This window comes from Lolium rigidum, chromosome 3, assembly GCF_022539505.1.
Source record: "Lolium rigidum isolate FL_2022 chromosome 3, APGP_CSIRO_Lrig_0.1, whole genome shotgun sequence".
Taxonomy (NCBI): domain Eukaryota; kingdom Viridiplantae; phylum Streptophyta; class Magnoliopsida; order Poales; family Poaceae; genus Lolium; species Lolium rigidum.
In genome coordinates this window covers 75,837,384-75,856,613 of record NC_061510.1, presented here as the reverse complement: position 1 = coordinate 75,856,613, position 19,230 = coordinate 75,837,384, and the positions used below count along the sequence as shown (strand labels likewise).

The window sequence follows — 19,230 nt, the reverse complement described above, 5'->3', positions numbered from 1 at the left end:
AATCATCCATATTATTTGTATTTGACTATCTCTTCGCCGAACTAGTGCACCTATACACCTGACAAGTGTATTGGGTGTGTTGGGGACACAAGAGACTTCTTGTATCGTAATTGCAGGGTTGCTTGAGAGGGATATTTTTAACCTCTACCTCCCTGAGTTCGATAAACCTTGGGTGATCCACTTAAGGGAAACTTGTTGCTGTTTTACAAACCTCTGCACTTGGAGGCCCAACACTGTCTACAAGAATAGAAGCATATGTAGACATCACTTATCATGTCTCGCCTGCCGCTGTTGTACAATAAAGACCGCCCCCTCCTTCCTTCTTTTCCACATTCAAATCTCACCGCGCCTTCTTCCTTCCTCTCGCCATGGTCCAATATCGTCGTCCCGCAAGAATATCCTCGCCGCGAACAGCTTCGGGCGTGGCAGCCTCACGGTGTCGGAGGCGTTGGTGTTGTACGGCGCGTGGTACCCTCTCCCGCCGGACATGCGCCTACCAAGCAGCGGCGGCTGGAGGCTGGCCGTCAACGGGATAGGCGTCTCGCCGCCGCCGGGCACTGATCGTTGGAGGGACGCGATCAAACCCCAGGGCGTGCGCGTCAGCGCCGAGGAGCGCGCCGATCCCTCCTGGGCCCCCGCCGGCAACGGTGACTGGTGGGTGGATTTCTTCTAGGCACAGTACGACACCGACAGGAATAGCACTGACGGCCTCGTCGGCCGAAGGAACACGTGGAACAAGGAGGGGCGCGTCCTTCTCTGGAGTGATCTCGGGCGCACCCTCTCGGCCTTCGTCAACGGCATCCACAACAACACCCCACGGTTAGAGATGCCACCTTCTCCGCCGCCATCTACTCGGGTTTTCAGCGCGCTGCCAGCTGAGGAGGACGTACTCGTCCTCCTCGAACTCTTCTTCCTGAGGGTTGGCGCGGTCGGCGCCTTCCTCACACCGCGCCGCGCCGTACAGCGTGCCGAAGCGCGAGTTGAAGGAGGAGCCCGAGTAGGCGGGGCTGCCTGCAATTCGGAGGCGCGGCAGCAGCAACATCACCATCCGTGAACCACCGAGGAAGCAGCAGAGGCGCGCCGACGGCGCCCTCTTCGTTCCGAAGCCGGAGGTGAAGGAGGAGCAGGACGACGAGGAAGCCGCGAAGGACGCGCAAATGGTGGAGTACGAGCGGCGGTAGCGCCTCATCGCCAGCAGCGACGACCCCAAGGACTGCCCAGGGTTGCACGCGACGTTCATGGCGTCCTTGAACGACAAGGACGCCTGGAGGGGCAACATCGACGCGGCGACCGCCATATCCATCTGCGACGCTGGGATGGCACTCGTCGACCTCACCAACGACGGTGAAGCTGGGGCCAACGGTGCGGTGAAGGACGAGCCCGACGAGCGCGACAAGCAGGACGTCGTCGATGACGGCATGTACAACTTCCACCAGTACTACGACCCCTCTGGGCGCCGCAAGTACTAATATATTAGGGTTTAGGTTTAAATTTCATCGAATTTTCTTCAAATCCATGTAATATATAACAATTTTGAATAAATTCGACTATTTTCAATTAAATTTAAAAAATCTGAATTTCTGCTTGGGGGACGTGACTGGGAAGCGACGTCATCCAAACGCGACACGAAGAAAAAGCGTCACACAAACGCTCGATCCGACGCGATTTAGCGGATGCTTTGGAGACGCGAATGGAGATGCTCTCGTTACTCATATGTGCTACGGGCTATTATTCATCACCGTCTCTCATTTTCCAACCCAAGGACAGATGCCGGAAACCTGACAGGAGACCGGCAGTAGCTTTAAACTTTGACCGGACATTTCCTTCTATTTTCTATAGGATAAAAACAATCAAAAGAGGCACTGACCGATAGCAGGAAAGAGCGGCCGAGTGCCAGAGGGAAAATTAAAGATAGTTCAGAGAGCTGACTGGACGAAAGGGAAGTCCTACGAGTGAGTCCTACGAAGCCCTAGAAGGGTAGATAGCAGGGATGTCATAATGAACGTCGGTCCTGTTCCTCCACACGCTGGTCGACACGTGCCAACCGTCCTCTGCCGCGCCTCGATCGATCGAACTATCCATCTGACCATCTCCCAGACCCAGCTGAGCTCAGCTGCCTGACGTTTCTGATTTTCTTGCTGTGGAGGTCGATCCGGGTGGGGGGCATCCGGTGGTACGAACTAACCTCACATCAAGTCATCAACCGATCCACGCAACCTCTCCCCCACAAGCCCTAAAGCTACAGTACCAGAGAGAGAGAGAGATAGAGAGAGAAAACGGGTGGCCGAGCAGTGATCAATGGTGATTGAGGATTGACAGCTGAGAGAGAGAGAGAGAGGCATTTCTAGAGAGAGCGAGAGAGACTTACGGCACCCACAAAACATACGATCAGACATTCTTCTCCTGCCTGCAAAAAGAGTAAGCACAGGGAGAAGAAAGGAGAGGAGAGAGAGGCGGGGAAGGAAGGAAGGAAGAAGATGGGTCGTGGGAAGGTGGAGATGAGGCGGATCGAGAACAAGATCAGTCGGCAGGTGACATTCGCCAAGCGCCGGAACGGGTTGCTCAAGAAGGCGTACGAGCTCTCGCTGCTCTGTGACGCAGAGGTGGCTCTCATCATCTTCTCCGGCCGCGGCCGCCTCTTCGAGTTCTCCAGCTCATCGTGGTAAGTACTAAGTATCATCTCCGGCCGGAACACCACACCCATGACTCAACTGAGCACCCAATCCAAGTGTTTTGGCTAATTAATTGAAGGCCTCTCCCTCCATTTGCTTCTTTTCTTTGGCGAGATCTGGGCAGGTTTCATGGGTAAATCGATTTTGGCTTGGGTTGTGGATCCGCAGCTTCTCTCTCTTTACTTTCTAGTCTTTGCTTGGTTTCGTCCCAATATGTTCATCGGTATTTCTGTCCTTTCTGGTCTAATTTTTTCTCCACGGTGTGATATGAATCTGGCCAAATAATTCTTGCCTTCAATAAAAAAAGTAACATGAGAAAAGACCCTCCTTTATTATCCAAGAGATCGAAAGTGACGACGAGGGCTATTTGTTAAACAAAAGTTGTTTTGATTAATGATTATTAAAGCTGTGGAAAGTAGTCAACTAAACCCGGCCGGTAGTGTTATGACTTATGAGTTCGATCGATCTGTTTACCACAACGATTCTGAGTTAGATTTCTTGAGCTAGACTAGATACTCTTATGCTGTCCATATACACTTCACTATTTTTTTTTCGGATGCCTAAGGCAAAACCATCACAGGCAAAGAACAAAGAGCCATCAATCTCCTTGCTGCTTATTCCACACAGTACATCTTTAGTAAATCTGCTTCACTGGCCCTTGCTGTATGCACGATCTCTTTCTCTTCCCATATATATTTATATATATATATATCAGATCCAAGGTCTCTTCTCTACGACTCATCCAAAATGAGTAACCCATTAAACCTACGTACGTAGGGGTTAAATTCGCGCAGCCATCTTCTAGAGCATGCCTTAGTCTAGGATGTGGTGAGAGATCTAAGATCCATTCTACTGTTCCATTGAATTACTGCAGCAGCTCGATCCCCAGAAGTTCACCTATCTTCATATTGGACCCCGTACGTGTAGACTCGGTGTTGCGTGCTCCGACTGCCGAGGCGTCAGATATGACAAGTGAACTTTCTTATCGCACGCCATGTCAACAAACAAAAGCAATCGAGCTAGCTTGCATGCAATATACCGATAGGAGTAGTGTTTCTTTTTTTTGACAGAGTAGTGTTTATCTTATAGTAACACCCATGCATGTGCCTAAACTGGTTGAATTGATGGATGCATATTCAAGCAAGAAAATGTTTGTTAGGATTACTTTATTCCCTTAAGTGAAAAAAGAAGAAAATTACTGTTTTCGGGCGTTAACCCAAGGAAGATCGCTGCCAATTCATTAAAAAACGCAGAGAAAAAATGATTTGGACACGCTTTGAGACGTAACATACCAAAAATCACAAAAAAAATACTACATGTGTGGACTACTACTCTCGAGAGATCTGAAAATAAAACTATGGATTGCATAGATTTAAAAATATAACCTAGTTCATAGTACAATGTTTAACTAGCATCGTAATTTTTCAGCAAGTAGCAGCAGGTTGAATTAGATTCAAATCAGGAATCTCGCTACAATATTAGTGTAGTGTGGTGGCAATTTTAGATCTACTGGTGTTCAACTGGATATACATAACTAGCAATAACAGTCCACCGTAGAATTTACTCACTATAGACAATATTTCTTGGGTTTCTGTCTAAAGTAATGTTACAAATTTAAGGCAAGACTACTCTAAATTAAGTTTAGTTTGTATGAGCCTCATTTTATCTTGTATTTCTATTTAAGTATAAAGAAAAGTTTCTCCTTGTGGCGGACACTTGAATTTGAACTTTATTATTCGTCCTGGTTGGGTGAATAATTTATGTGTGCATAGCTTTTGTATATCCTAGAAGGCTAGAACATCTCGTTTTTTTTAATCGACAAGGTGAAATAATTATGTGTGTATACATATATATGTGGGAATTATGTATTGTACATCGCTATAGTACACGTGTCCAACCTACATATTACCGTTCTAAAAGGTTCGTGTTTTTTTTTTAGAAAAGTAGGGCTCACACCACGGTTCCATTTAAAAAACCTCGCGGTCATACATCGTCTCTTCCACTGGGACAAACAATAGTACATGCCCTAGTACCCTACACAGACAACACACACATTGTCTCTACAAAAAACACACACAGATTGTTTCGACATGTCTTTTTAACCACAAGAGATACCAGGCGAAAGAACTCTAAGGCACGAGAGATTAGCCCCTAGAGGGATTAACACGGAAAGCTCCTTCTTCTTCCACCAAAGTCAGAAAGTTTACTCCCAGGTCCTCGGACAGCTTGCTCGTGGTCGTCTCCCAATCTTCACCTCATTCGTTAAACTTTGAAGGACCAGCAACACTTGCATCAAGCTGCTTAACCACCGGCCGAGATGGACCACTCCATCTGCATTTCTCAGTCCATGCGGTCCACACACAACGTTTAGGCTTCCTATATCTCCTTTTGGGCATAAGATCACCTACCGATTAAGGGTGTAGGCTACCTTCTGAAAGGTCTCATGAATACCAAATCAACAAGATCTGTTAAAACACAAATCATTCCCAAGTTTCCACAATGACCATAAGGCACCTGTGTGGACAATATTAGGAATTTTATGAGTATTTTCACAGATCCGTAAGCTAAAAGACAAACAACCAATTAACTTGCTCATGCATCCGAGACGTGGGAGATAAATTCCTCCACAACTCTTTAGCTATTGCACACTAAAAGAAAAGTGCATACGGGATTCAGATTTAAGATAGCACAAGCACTACAAATCAAGTGCATCATGCCTTTAATTTAGGGAAATGATCCAATTCCCTCGGGGGATCTCGCGCGATGCAACCTCCTGTTGCGTGGCCGTTGGATGCGCGCATCGCGGACGCGCCAGCGTTCCACCGAACGACGCTTCATGTATGGGTCCCACCACGACCCACCTTATCTCTTCCCCGTTCTCCAGCTTTGACCCAAATTTTCACGGCACCGCTCGCCGTTGTGCCCTGCTTGCACGCCACCGCGCTCCACCGCTGCGCTCCGCCTCCGCGCCCAGCCAAGCCGCATCCCCTCCACCCACCACCGCCGGGGACTCAGCCGCCGCGTCCCCATGGCTACCGTCGCCGCGTGCCCTAGAACCCGCCGCCGTGAGTCCATAGGCTCCCGCCGCCACGCTATGAGGTCTGTCTCCGGCTGCGGCTGCTCCTCCATGATCCGGTCTCACGCCATCGACTTCCATTCCGAGGCTGTTTCCTGCTTTGGTGCCGGCGGGACGTCCTGGTGCTCCCATGACCTTCTCTACTTCCCCTGGACCCACTCGTGGCCTCCTCCTTCAAAGGCCGAGGTGCTCCCAGACGAGAGAGGTTGTTGGTGCTACAAGCACCTCAATGCTGCTACCATCGACATGCGAAGATGCTACCGACGTTGGTCGATGATGCTACAATTGTTTTGTTGTTTTGCTTTTTTAGTACATAAGTTATGCTACAATGTCTCCGGCGAGTTCTTTGTCGATATCTTCGATAAGGTCGGGTTTGCTACAATAGCATATTTTTTTGCTACAACTATTCTGCAGTTTTGCTACAATTACAAAATATTTTTGCTAAGGGGTTTTCGGTGAGGTCTCCGGCGGAGTCTCCGGTGAGTTCCCCGGCGAGTTCCCGTCGATGTCTCCGACGATATTCATTTTTGCTACAATAGCATAAATTTTTTGCTACGCGCTCTCAGGCGATGTCTCCGGCGAGTCTCCGGTGGTTTGTCCGGCGAGCTCAACCTTTTATTTTATTTCGAGGGCAAACCGTTTTTTGCTACATGCAGTTGCTGCCGGGGTGTTTATTTTGCTGCCGGAGATGTTTTTTTGCTACGTGCAAATCTGACCGTACATGATGTCGATCCGACGGCTAGGGCCCCGGGGGCTGGGGAATTATATCCCCCGGGGGACGCCCAGCACTTCCATTTAATTTATTATATTATCCCTATTGAGCAGTTTTTGTTGGTAAGCACCAAAGGAACAAGTGCGAAGAGGTGATCCCCCGTTGATTCCCATTTGTGGCGACCAGGGGGCAACCAGCCCCAGCACCGCCGTAGCGCCCCTTCCTTCGCTCCCCTTCCGCCGCTGCCGCCATCCTCGTCCATGGTGGCGATGGCCCAGTTCCTCGAAGGGGAGGGGGACCTCCGGGCATAGCTTTGGGTGAGGTGGAGCCTGGGCGCCAGCCCCGGACATGTTCTTGGCAGCGGCTTCGGGGGATGATCTGGCGGAGGGGCTGCTCCCTACTGCTTGGTGGCGCCCGTGATGGAGATCTTCAAGGCGTGCCTCCGTGTTGGATCTCCAAGACGGGCGGCGACCTTCGATCTCATATACTACTACTCAGATGAGCAACTCTAGGTGCTTGGTAGGGAGGCAGATGATGGAGTAGGGCTGGTAGCCACGGATCCAGCCAGGCGTGACCGTTTGGCTTGCCGGTTTGGGGTTGGTGCTGGCAAGTTCTCTAACTCCATGTGGTGTGGACGTGTGGTTGACAACAACAGTGCTGCACCGAATAAAGGTCTAGTTTGACGGTTTCGTCTTGCGGAATAAAGGTGGTTTGGCTCTGCTGTTCTTCGAGCACAAAGACCTCTATCTTCTTATACTTAGCCAGAGTGGCCTCATTTAGCCAGAGCGGAATATATAGAGCGGAATCAATGTGGTCGTGCACGCCCTTATATTTAGCCTGAGTGGCCTCATTTGGAGGAGGCGCGAAGTTCCGCCTTCTTGTTGGTGCCATGGGACATGTCTTAATATAATTTTTCAAGAAACTGGTGGATGTGGAGAAAGTTATGTTGGCTGCGATCGGTGGTTGGTAATAGTGGAGAGGGTACTGGTAGCGATGAAGACAATGCGACACATGTTCTTCCTATGTGTCAGTGTTTGGAAACTTTTAGCAGCATTGGCAAGCGGGGGCGGCAGCATAGGTGGAGTGCATTCTTGGTGGTGATCCTCGAGTACCGAGCCACAATTGCCATTGTGAAAACCCAAGGCCTAGCCTTTATTGGTTATACCTCGCAATGACATTGCTGAAGGTATTGTTTTGGAAACTCAGATTTTCTGTAGGGTGAAAACCCAAGATCTTCGATTAGGCGACAACAACACTTGTGCATTGTTTCCTTCTTGCAGGCAATGCTTTTGGGGAATCTCATTTGTGGTGTTGTCTTTGGTGGTAGTTAGATGCTACTATTGCGAGTGCTTCATCACCACGACTGGTCTTTGTTTTCTTTTTTATCACCTTTTTTATTTTTATTGGTTGTGCGCATCCGTGATGTCTTTGGATATTTTATTGGTGCAGAGAGCTGTGTGAAATTGGTATCTTCATGATATTAATATATTTCTTTATTAAAAAAAGGAACACATGCAATATTGGAGGAACATGCAACATCCATACAACTTCTCTAAAATTAATAATAACATATAAAGAGATAACAAAGTGCACCCAAACACCGTAATGCAACACGACGGAGGTGAAAATCTGGAGGCCCGGCACTCCAACACCGACATTGGCCCAGGGTCACGCACCGCTTAACCAGAGATTAAAAATCAAACTACGGCGACTAGATAAACAATCCAAGCATCGATGCAAAGGGTGTCCAAAGTGATGTGTTCGAGAAGGGGAGCAACGACCAAGAGCACCGCCAACACCAACATCGTACGAGGCCGATACGTGGTTTTCACCTAGAGCTCACCAAAACATAGAGTCACGTCCGCCTGTCGACCGCACTGAGGCTGCCTAGTAGCGTCGGCGCCAACCACCAACACGCTCCTCTTGTCCCTCCTCCATAAGGAAAATTATCCAATGAAAGGCTCATGAGGAAAATGAAGCATGAGCGTCGCCTCCCCCCATCCACGCGTGATCTGGTGTTTCCCCCTTATAATCCCTAGTGGGGGAGCAAGAACATCGCCATAACAAATCCTTCAATAAGGAAACATTGCCCAAGGACGCCACAATTGTTGGTCTCGGCCTGTTGTCAAGACAAGACTTTGGCTCGGTGATGAGTAGCAAACCACGCACCCGCCCCTCGACGATCGCCCGGACCACCAATGCCAACCCCCCCCCCCACACACACACAGACCATCCTCCCTTTGAGCTCGACGACCTAAGGCCACGAATGGAACTAGACGTTGGGGCCTAGAACCGCCAGCCGAAAACCTACCACCTTGCTCGGCGTGATAATAGAGTACCGCCTCCCATGGCTACAGAGCTCTCTCCAAAGCGCCACATCAAGCCAAAGTCGAACAACACCCTTCAAAGCTCAGTCAACGACCGCGGTGAAGGGATCGCGATAGTTGTTGTCAAAGTAGCCTAAACTGGGTAGTCGGGGCCAACATCCCTTGTGCCGGTACGCCTAGGATCTGTGTCGCCGCGAAGAAAACTTCAACATCCGAATATTGCCGTTTCTGGTGACGTAGCAACCAAAGTGATCAGAGAAAACCCGTGTAGCCGCCACCGCATCAAAACCGAAGAACACCTCCACAGCCGGCCTCCATCGATGCTCGCACTGATTGCAACGCCCGTGTTGGGACCCAAGATCCTCCACAACAAACTGTCAAACGGCTGACCACGTCCGGCAGAGGAGAAGGAGGGCGCTGCTATGCCTAGGGTCGTTGTTCCGGCATCCATGCGCTGCAGGCCAGCAGCACAGTCACACGCTGGCCCCCAAAACCGATGTGATGCTGAAAACAATCGCAGTCGCTGCAGTCCACCGGGTCCTTCATGGACCCAGATCGAGACCGCAAAGCCGCGCCGCTGTCCGTCCAACTTATGTCGTGGGCTAGCCGTGATGCACCCAGGAAACCGCACACCTCCCCCATCCCTAGCTAGGAGCACCGCGAGCTTGGAGTCCCGCAAGCGCCCCACCGAACAGGCTTTTCCCGACGACTCTTCCGATGGCGGCGATGAGAGAAGAGGGGCAGCTCAGCGCAGCCGCGCGTGAGCTTAACAAAAGAAGTACTCCCTCTCTCACAGTTTATTAGGCGTGCGCGTATCCCTAGGTCGTAAATTTGATCAAGTTAGCATTAGTTATATGTTATAAAAAATTATATCATTAGAAAGTTTAGATGTTCTATTTTCTATTGATATAATTTTTCTATTGATATAATTTAAATTATATATATCAAATTGGTGACCTAGGGATACGGAGAGGACTAGTAAACTGAGACGGAGGGAGTATTATCACATTAGGAACAAACCTTGATTGGTAATTAAAAAAGCTCGAGGCCCAATTTGGATGCAAAAGTTTGATTTTTCCTATGTCCGAAATGATTTTAAGTTTGAGGTTGAAATTTCAAATAATTTATAGAAACTCTGAAAGATGGTTATCACCGATTTGTATCGCAACTTGGTTTCCACTAGATATTTTCTCCTTTAGTTCTTTTTTTTTGAAACGAGGCAAAAGCTTTGCCTTTCATTGATATAGGAGAAAAGAGAAGGCCCGTTTATGAGGAAAACAGGCCGAAAACCGTTACAACACGACACCACACGCCAGCCCCGAGGCTGCGCTCCACACGGGTCGACGACCAGCCAGGTCGACACCACACCTCAACGCAACAGGCGGAGGCGAAAGACCGGAGCCACCGCTCCAACTACCACACCGGCCCCGAGGCCGCGCCCCGCCTGGCCGAAGACGAACCCGCCTCCGCCAAAAGAACCACCAAAACACTCCGCAAGTCTCCATGTCCGGTGGACATCCAAAGCGAGGCCCCAAGAGGCAAAGCGACGCAAGAGCGCCGCCCACGCCCGATCCCGCGAGGGATCTAGGGTTTCCCCCGGAGAACCCGAGCGGAGAACAAGGAACACCCGCTTCGACGACGCCTTCAAGAAGTATGCGGCGCCCACAGGCGTCACCGTCGTCGGTCCCGGCCAGCCGCCAAGACAGAGCTTTCGCCCAGCGAAGAGTTCCAAGACCTCGCGCCCGCCAACAAGGACCGGCACAAACCACCATTCGCAACCGCTAACCCGCAGCCGCCGACGCGCAGAGGGCAACACATCCCGAAGCCAACGGAGAAACGCCGAAGATCACCGTGGGCGCCGCCGGAACGCCACATAGAGGGGACGCCGACAACACCGACACGGGGCTCGAGGACGATCGCCGAAGTCCGCAGACGTGAACACCCCGCACCATCCGAAGCCGCCACCGCACAGATCGGGGCCCGCCCATCACCGCAACCACCAGAAGCAGCACCGCCGCCATGGCCACCGGCTGGCTCCTCCGCCCACGCTACTCCCGATGCGGCGCCACCGCCGCGGCCTCCCGAAGCAGACCCAACAACCGAAGATCCGCGCTGCCCAAGCCCTCCGGAACTCCAGCGAGGCCAGAAACGGGCCAGCACAACGCTCCCGAACCATCCCCGCACCACACGATGGGCAGGGACCGCGCGCGCCACCGCCCGACCAACCACACGTCCCGAGCACCGCCGCGTCCGCCGGGCCGCCGCCATGGCCCGCCTCCCCATCAGATCCGGGCGCGAAGGCCCCAGAACCGCCACCATCCCGGAGCCGCCGCTCCGGCGTCCTTGCACCCGGCCCATCGCCGCTGCACCACATAACCTTTAGTTCGGCGTTATAAAGCTTTGGATCATAACCTTGGCTACGCAAGTATATCTTCTTTGAGGTCCACCCTGCTTGGACCTCGGTGTGCGCTGAATATAGTGTAGGAGTATACATATTGTGCGTATCTTTATGGAAAAACATATTGTGCGTATGACGGGGGAGGGGGGTCGTTGAGCAAGTGAATATATCCAGAGCACCTCTATGGCTCTATCAAGGAGCACCACATCCAGATCATTGTTTTTTTTTTTTGACAGGATCCAGATCATCGTTAGGGGTGAAATAAAGCATATGCGGATGGTTGTTACTTGTTCCGCATCCTGAACTTCATTTTTTTTTCCTTGGAGTCGGACAAGAGTAATGCTAGTGGGAATATAAATACAGATGACACCGGTCACAAATATGAGTGTAGCATAGAGCGGGCCAAATACAGACCTACACGGGCACACATTTTTGGCCGTATATGGCCTGATATATATCGCGCTAGCTAGATTCGAAGAAAAAACGAAGTAACCCTACCGAAACCAAGTTTTGAGGTTAAGTAAGCATAACTATAACTTAGATATGAATGCATCAACTAGTAGAATCGTCTCCGGGAAGTCATGCATGAGGGGTTGACTAGGATACGACAGACTTAGCAGTATATATAGCATATGTCTTAGATATCATATATTAAGTGTACAAACGTAATCGTTAAAAACCTAATGGTCCGATACAGCAGAATATCATTCATCCTATATCGTAAATTTCAGACTTGGAATAAACTTTGTATGATTTTGGTCGGATGGATGGTTGGAACATGTATGTTCCTTTTCCACCCTTAGTCGTGATCCACAGCCGACAAATCTAACAAATGAAGGTCTGATTTAATTATGATATATTGAACTAAAATCCTTAATGTTGAATCAACATGACCTAGTATAGTTGGTCCAACTAGCGTAGACATGATTTACACTCAATGTCAACACATGTGGGCTACACACTAGTCCAAGTGCTATTGGCAAAGTTCAAAGCCATATGCGCATTTTATCGATCACAAATCAACTTGAACACCTAAATTGTTAGTAATTACAATATAGAGAGAGGTTGCACTTTGACATAACACCTAGGGGAGATGTGTGTGGCCGAGGGCAGAGAGGGGGTGCAGTCTCCACACTATATCATGTGTGTTAAGATTGGATGGGTATTTGAGGAAAGGTATTTAAAGATATAACATAATCTAGGGTAAATAATACTTTGAAACACATTTAGAATTTTAAACTCTATGTTGTAAAACTACAAAACAATAAAAACAATAAAATAATACTACCGATTGTCAACCGATAATTGACTGCCTCATAATGTTAGTATATGTGTACATGTTAGAACATCTAAATGTACAATTTTTTAATCAATCTCAAGTATATGTTTGCAACTTAGAAACGTGCTTAGTTTGCACCTAGATCCATCTGCACTGGACATCTCTGGAGTTCTAGACCCCTGCGATTCCATCAGACTCATGCATGTCAGTAAATGTGTACGAGTATTTTCTTTGTTGTATTTGGACTGTAGGAGGTTTAATAAAAACACCGACATTTGGGACCTCTGCCTTCGTTTCACCTATTTGTACTTTAGGTTGTTACAACAACCTGACATATTGCTGCCGCGGCTGTTGTGTATGTTTTCATTTTTTCTCTTTTTGGTCAGGTCGAGTTTCACAAACCTATATTCTGCTTTAATTTGTACTCTTTGCCTTTTTGGGGCCTTTTTCTCTCTTCTTAATATTTATACATGCAGTTCTCTTGCATGGTTCGAAAAAAAAAAGCCTGACATATTGCCTTCGTTTTTGTACCTGTTTCCATAACAAACAATGTGAACTGACTCCTTTGGTTTCATGAATTAACAGCATGTACAAAACACTTGAGAGATACCGCACCTGCAACTACAATTCGCAGGAAGCAACGCCGACGACAGAAAATGAAGTAAGCATACAAAGTTTTAATAGCTCATGAATATAATGCAGTTATATGTATTTTTTAATGAAAAGTGTAGCCTTTCATTCTTTAATTGATACTCCACATTCTGATTTAAATGACAATAACTGCGTACAATAGGATACATAATTTTTTTGATTGGGTAGAAATGACATGTATTTAACTCTTTAGCAAGGTCATTTATAGGTACAATGACATGCATTTAACTCTTTAGCAAGGTCATTTCTACCCATTTCTACTTGGAGAAAGTCTTGGGTTTTCAAGGCGGACAAAAACGCGGACAAAACAATGCCTTTTTCTATGTACAACCAATAAAGATCAGACCTTGAATTTTCACCTTGGAAATCGCGAATCGGTACTCGATAAGCACCACCAAAAATGTAGTCCTCATGTCTTGCAATCCCCTCTTGCCGAGGCAGCTTCTCCAAGTCACTAAATACCTGACATGCATAAAGATCATGTGTTGCATAGTCTTCACACAATCGATACACCTCCCGGCCATGACATCAAGACATCCAATCACCACCATCATGATCTTCTGCACCCCCGTCAATATCATGCGCCAAACTACGGAGATCTTCAGCTGGAAGACCGGAACTTGTGGGTGGCAAGATAGAGGAGGTCGACATCAAGTAGATCGACAACATGGCGCACAAAGAGCAGTAGGGCCAAACCACCATTATTCAGACCCGTCGAGCAGCCCCCCACGCCATCAGCCGGCTCCCAGCGGGACTAGCCGACCGATCCCTCGTTAGCCACCCATAGGCCAAGATGGCAGAGGAGCAGGTGACCCAGGTGGCCACAACTGCGAGCATGTTGACCTTGGAACCGCGGTAGAGATCCACTAGGGCAGGACAAGTTGGTCGCTCCATGCGCGACAAGGTACCAGGAACCCAACCGCTGCACCACTAGCAACGAGATCGCGCTGTCGAGATCCTGCCTTCACGCACTCCGCCATGAGCACCTACCACCGACCTCCACCCACGGCGGCCGTCTCCCACAACAAGCCTCACTCCCGATGGTCATGTCCCGCACCGCACGTCTAGCAAGGGGAGAGGGCTCCCTACTGCCGCATTCACTGGGTTGAGCCACATTTGCCAGCAGCCGCCCCTCCAAGGACGATGATAGACATGGTAGTAAGGGAGGTGGGGGAGAGTCGGTGGCAGTTAGGGTTCTCGTGTTGCTATGGAGGGGCGAATATGTGACTATGTCAATCTAACATCTTGTTGCTGGTATGATGATGGTGAGGAAACTGGGTGGCTCTTTGTAAGGGTCCTCTTAAACCGCTTACTCAATTTTTTTTTGAAAACACCGATTTCAAGATTTATCTAATGTGCTAGTCCAGGAAGAAATTTCTCAAAACTTTGATGTTTCCCATTTCGAAAAAATAAGCTTAATGCCATGTGAAGCACAATTATCCCCATTTTTGTTTTTGAAATGGAAGCAAAACCTTTGACTCATTTATTAATTAATTAGAAAATACCAGTTTTTTTTGGAAAAAAATAAGTAAAAACTGCAACAAAAGGGCTCACACCCACATCCACCCTCGGGCCACCGTGAGGAGCACACCCAGCCACCCTGGCTACAGATTGCTCCTTGAGAAGAGACCAGCAGCTCCAATTTTAAAGACGAGCCCCGGAGAGGAGATGCGCAAGATCTTTGCCGAAGAGGACCTTCACCACCGAACTTTGAGTACACGTGGATTGTGAGTTTTGTATTATATTACAACACCTACAAGAAGGCATTGCTAGACGTCAGAGTTATTAGCATATATGTATTTCCTGAAGGCAAGATCATGGGTGGAAACAATGCCTTTACGAGGAAACAAAGTGCGGCTGACTTCACGCGGTTAAGTTTGATGTTGGAGTAAAACATTTGAAATCTGGGTGTATCATATAAAGACCCCGTGGGTAGCTAAATTATACTATGAGCAACCTAATAGGTTAGATAAGAGATTACAGGAGGATGGTCCGGCACCCATATGGAAGGAGCGACGGAACCAGCGTGCCGTGATATTCATGATGTGTCTGTTGATATCGCGGAGCTTGTTGTTGATTGATCCGGCCCACCTGACTTTTAGCGTGCACCGCATGCACACACTCTAGAAGCCGCCACTGTTGTTGTATTGTTGACTCATCTTCATGCCAGAGATCCACATAATCCTCGCTAGGCCTGCCGTCGACACCACCACAACGCCAAACAATACCATCGCCATGGGCTCGTCCATTAAAACATGTCTGATGCCGAGACTCTCCTTCTCCATGCCACTGAGACACACCGCCATTGATGCCATGCCGCTCCACCTCCTGACCCTTCCAGCGCCTGTTCCAAAACAGTGCCCCCATGAGAGAGAACTGCGCCAAGCATCGCCATCATCCGATCTAAGAGACCAAGATTTAGGGTTCCCCCGAAACAAGTGACCCTTCGCGCCCTACTCAACATTGCGCAATGTAGCTGCGCCGAGTCTTCATCTTTCCAAAATGGATGTAAGCTCCAAGACAGTGCCTCCAATGAGGTAAACAAAGCCACATGTCACCAACTGTCTCATCCGGCAAGCCATCTCTCAGAACTCGTCGGTGCCACCACCATGATGATGCCCTCAAAGGAGGTTAGCAGTGTACGTCGCTCCATCGTCCTCAATGCATAGCCAGGCGAAGGAATTCTCCTAACGGTAGTGTCGTGAACAAAGAGATTGGAGACATGGGAGGTCAGCACAACAGAGGCGCCCACCAACATGGAGAAACCTGCCATGATTTCCCCTGTCTATTTTCTGCAGTGATCTAATCGCATATAATGCTAACAATACCAAACCAAGTGTTTTCACCCTAGAGCTTTGGAGCTAGCGCTACCACCAAACCGAAGGCCTCAAGTCATCAACGCAGAAACACCAATGATTAGCAATACTTAACATCAAGTCGTCAACGAAAAACACCAATGAAGTAATGTGCACGTGATCCATGGTACATATCTGAAGGACTTCAAGGGTTGGTGTTTCTGGATGCAACTGGCTGCTGATGGTTGTTCAGGATATCTTCTACCAGTCTAAATTACACGATGTTTGAAGATAGAAGAAATTGTGTTTGTTTTCGATGGTTGATTTTTGTATGACCCTCTCTGATCCGTAATGTGTAAACTATGAATATTTTGTTGGGTTTTAATAGAAGGTTGTGCGCATCGACCGATGCAGAGGCTAGGTACCCCCCCCCCCTCCCATTTCGAAAAAAATTCGGGGCAGAGTGACTGTAAGTTCACATTGCCAAGCCCACACACAATTTCTAGTTAGTACTTGGTATGAATGTCGAGCCAGAAGAAAGAAAATCCAAATCCGACTTTGAAGGGTTCGCCACTGACCAGACCATGTTGTTCACTGACATTTGGATGTGGTCGCCCCAAAAATAACCACCTTATTGATACCTCACTGAATCGAAGCTGGCCGGTCAACTGAGGTCGCCAAGCCCAGAGGAACCAAAGACAGTATTAAAAAAATGAATTAGTGCTAGGAGGAACTAGACACTAAATGATATAGTAGAAGCGAGACCTCAACATGAGAATTCCAGAAATTCGCTCCTGGCAAGATTCGAACTTTGGTCGTTGGGGTGCGCCACTACGACCCCAACCACTAGGCTATGCCCACGTCCTCAAGACAGTATACTGTATGTGGCACCAAAGTAGCGGCCTCCAACTCCAGAAGACACCAAACACATTGGACGGTTACCTTGGTCAGTGGTGCGCTGTTGCACCAAGTGATTCACTTGCTTGATGCATGTAAGCAAGCACTATGTTCATTGCTCAGTACCATTTCCATGGCTACCTTCAAACTAAAAAGGTCGTTGCCGTTCTTAACCTTTCCTAGCTCCCCGTTTGTTAGAAGTTGGGACATGGGACAACATTTGGTTTCAACTATCCTTTTTATTTGGCCACCAGGGTTGCTGTCATGTACGTTAATATTTTATCTTTTTTTCCACTGCAAGTACTAGTATCTTACTTCAACTAACTTGTACTGTGTCTTATTTTATTGTTGGATCTAGATTAACTACGAGGATTACTTGAAGCTGAAGACCAGAGTTGAATACCTTCAAAGCTCACAACGGTAATCTTCAGATTGTGACTGAAGAGTTACTTTTGCTGTATGTATAGTGCAGCGTTGCTCTAGCTTATCAGCCCTCATTCGCAAATATTGTAGAAATATTCTCGGTGAGGAGCTGGGTCCACTCAGCATGAAGGAGCTTGACCAAATTGAGAACCAAATAGACGTGTCCCTCAAGAATATCAGGTCAAGAAAGGTAGAAAAGTTGAACGTCTCATATTTGTTACATAAAGCTAAGGTTCACCAGCTTGAGATCTATTTCTGTTATACAGATACTGCTTCAGTCTAAGCATACGTATTAGTTTTGAATTCTATTAGTGTAGAATGCTGTTGTATCCCTAGTTGTTCAGATGTACATGAACTTTCAAGACATTGCGCTGCTCAATAGCATTAGCTTAAATATGCATGTATCACAGTTCAATCAGTGGTTTATATTGATTATGACGAAGTTGTATGTTCGTTTGCAGAATAAAGTATTACTCGATGAGCTATTTGACCTGAAAACTAAGGTAATGATGGGTCATGAACTTCATATGATCTTCACCCTGCTTTTTCTTGCTCCATCCGTTAATACTGTTTATTTGATGGCTGACTAAATGATGCACTGCAGGAGCAAGAACTGCAGGATCAGAACAAAGACCTGAGGAAGAAGGTAGTATCACTGAGCTTATACCTTTGTTTTTACCTGTATATGAAACTATGGATCTTCATTTTATGGGAGCAGCAGTTCGCCCAACTTTGTTTGATGTAGTTTATAAACATCACTGAATAAGAAAATCCATCAGTTATGAGGGAAAAAAAAGAGTCCAATGTGACTAATAAATATCTCATCGCTGTATTTTTTTGTCACTACCAGTTGCAGGACACCACCAACCTTGGCGAGAATGCGCTCCATATGTCGTGGCAAGATGGAGGGAAAGGTAGCTCTAGTGGGCATGCCGTTGAGCCTTATCCGGAACTCCTCCCACAACCGGAACAGGATTCCTCCATGCAAATTGGGTATGTTTTTCTACATGCCAATCAGGGTAAACCTGACGGATTTCTCCTAGGAATAAATGTTCTTTTTTCGGCAGTATAATTACGTGAGTCACCCATGACAAGTTCGTTCAATCTATACTAATTCAGAATTTGAGTTTCCAATCAGTCGAAAGTTCAAACGAGTTCTTTTTCCTGTGTGAAGGTACCGTCCTGCCTACATGGACCAGCTGAACAACGAAGACATGGCTTCTCAACGCCTTAACCTTGGATCATCTACAGGTTGGATATGACTGGTTCAGACGACGAGAGAGACATGGTGCGACATATTGTACGCCCAATCTGGATCTGGAGTCCTGTATACGATAGATTCAGTCACTGGTCTATATTGTGACAGCTCTTTGCACTCCACTGAAGAATAAGAACAGGTGATGAATGATTTGAGTTGAGTACGCAGGTATTGTATCGTCTGTCGATCCACGGACATGGGCATCATGTGGCCTAGCGTGGCGTCCCGTAGCTGCTGTGTTTGGACTTTGGACTTGGGGTGACACTTGTAGTATTTACTAGATTTAAATGTGCGCCTTGGCGCACGACCCCGTAAAGTTTGTGTTAATTTTTATTTTGTAAACATCGATAGAAATTAAGCAATTAATGAAAGTGAATAATTATATGTTTAATTCTTCTTGATAGAGGGAAAATTTATCAGTAGATGAAGAGAAACGAAATAACATAACATATCATGTGGATTAAACACAACGGTAAATTAGAAAAATGCACTGCATATAAATGTCAAAAGTAGAAAAATATTGTACACAAATATGAAAACATTGTTATGAAATAACGATAGTTAAACATAGGGAAACATCAAAGAGTTTGCTTGGCAGCTTGAAAATGAGTGAGAACAGAAACTATGCAAAAAAATAGCTTGATACGAATAATATAATTTTACTCCCAAATTAATTAGTCTTCTTCAACAACATGTTACGCGTACATAGGGCATGTGTCTTGGTGGAACGATCCCATAAAAT

General features: G+C 47.5%; 1 protein-coding gene across 1 annotated transcript; it reads left to right on the top strand.

Moving 5' to 3' along the window:
• The first annotated feature begins 2,477 nt into the window (after positions 1 to 2,477).
• Positions 2,478 to 18,492, top strand: LOC124696916 (MADS-box transcription factor 1-like). Its single transcript, XM_047229576.1, has 8 exons — positions 2,478 to 2,662; positions 13,050 to 13,125; positions 17,166 to 17,227; positions 17,321 to 17,420; positions 17,692 to 17,733; positions 17,835 to 17,876; positions 18,081 to 18,223; positions 18,405 to 18,492. The coding sequence occupies exons 1-8, from the start codon at positions 2,478 to 2,480 to the stop codon at positions 18,490 to 18,492; spliced, it is 738 nt and encodes a 245-aa protein (XP_047085532.1).
• Positions 18,493 to 19,230: the final 738 nt, after the last annotated feature.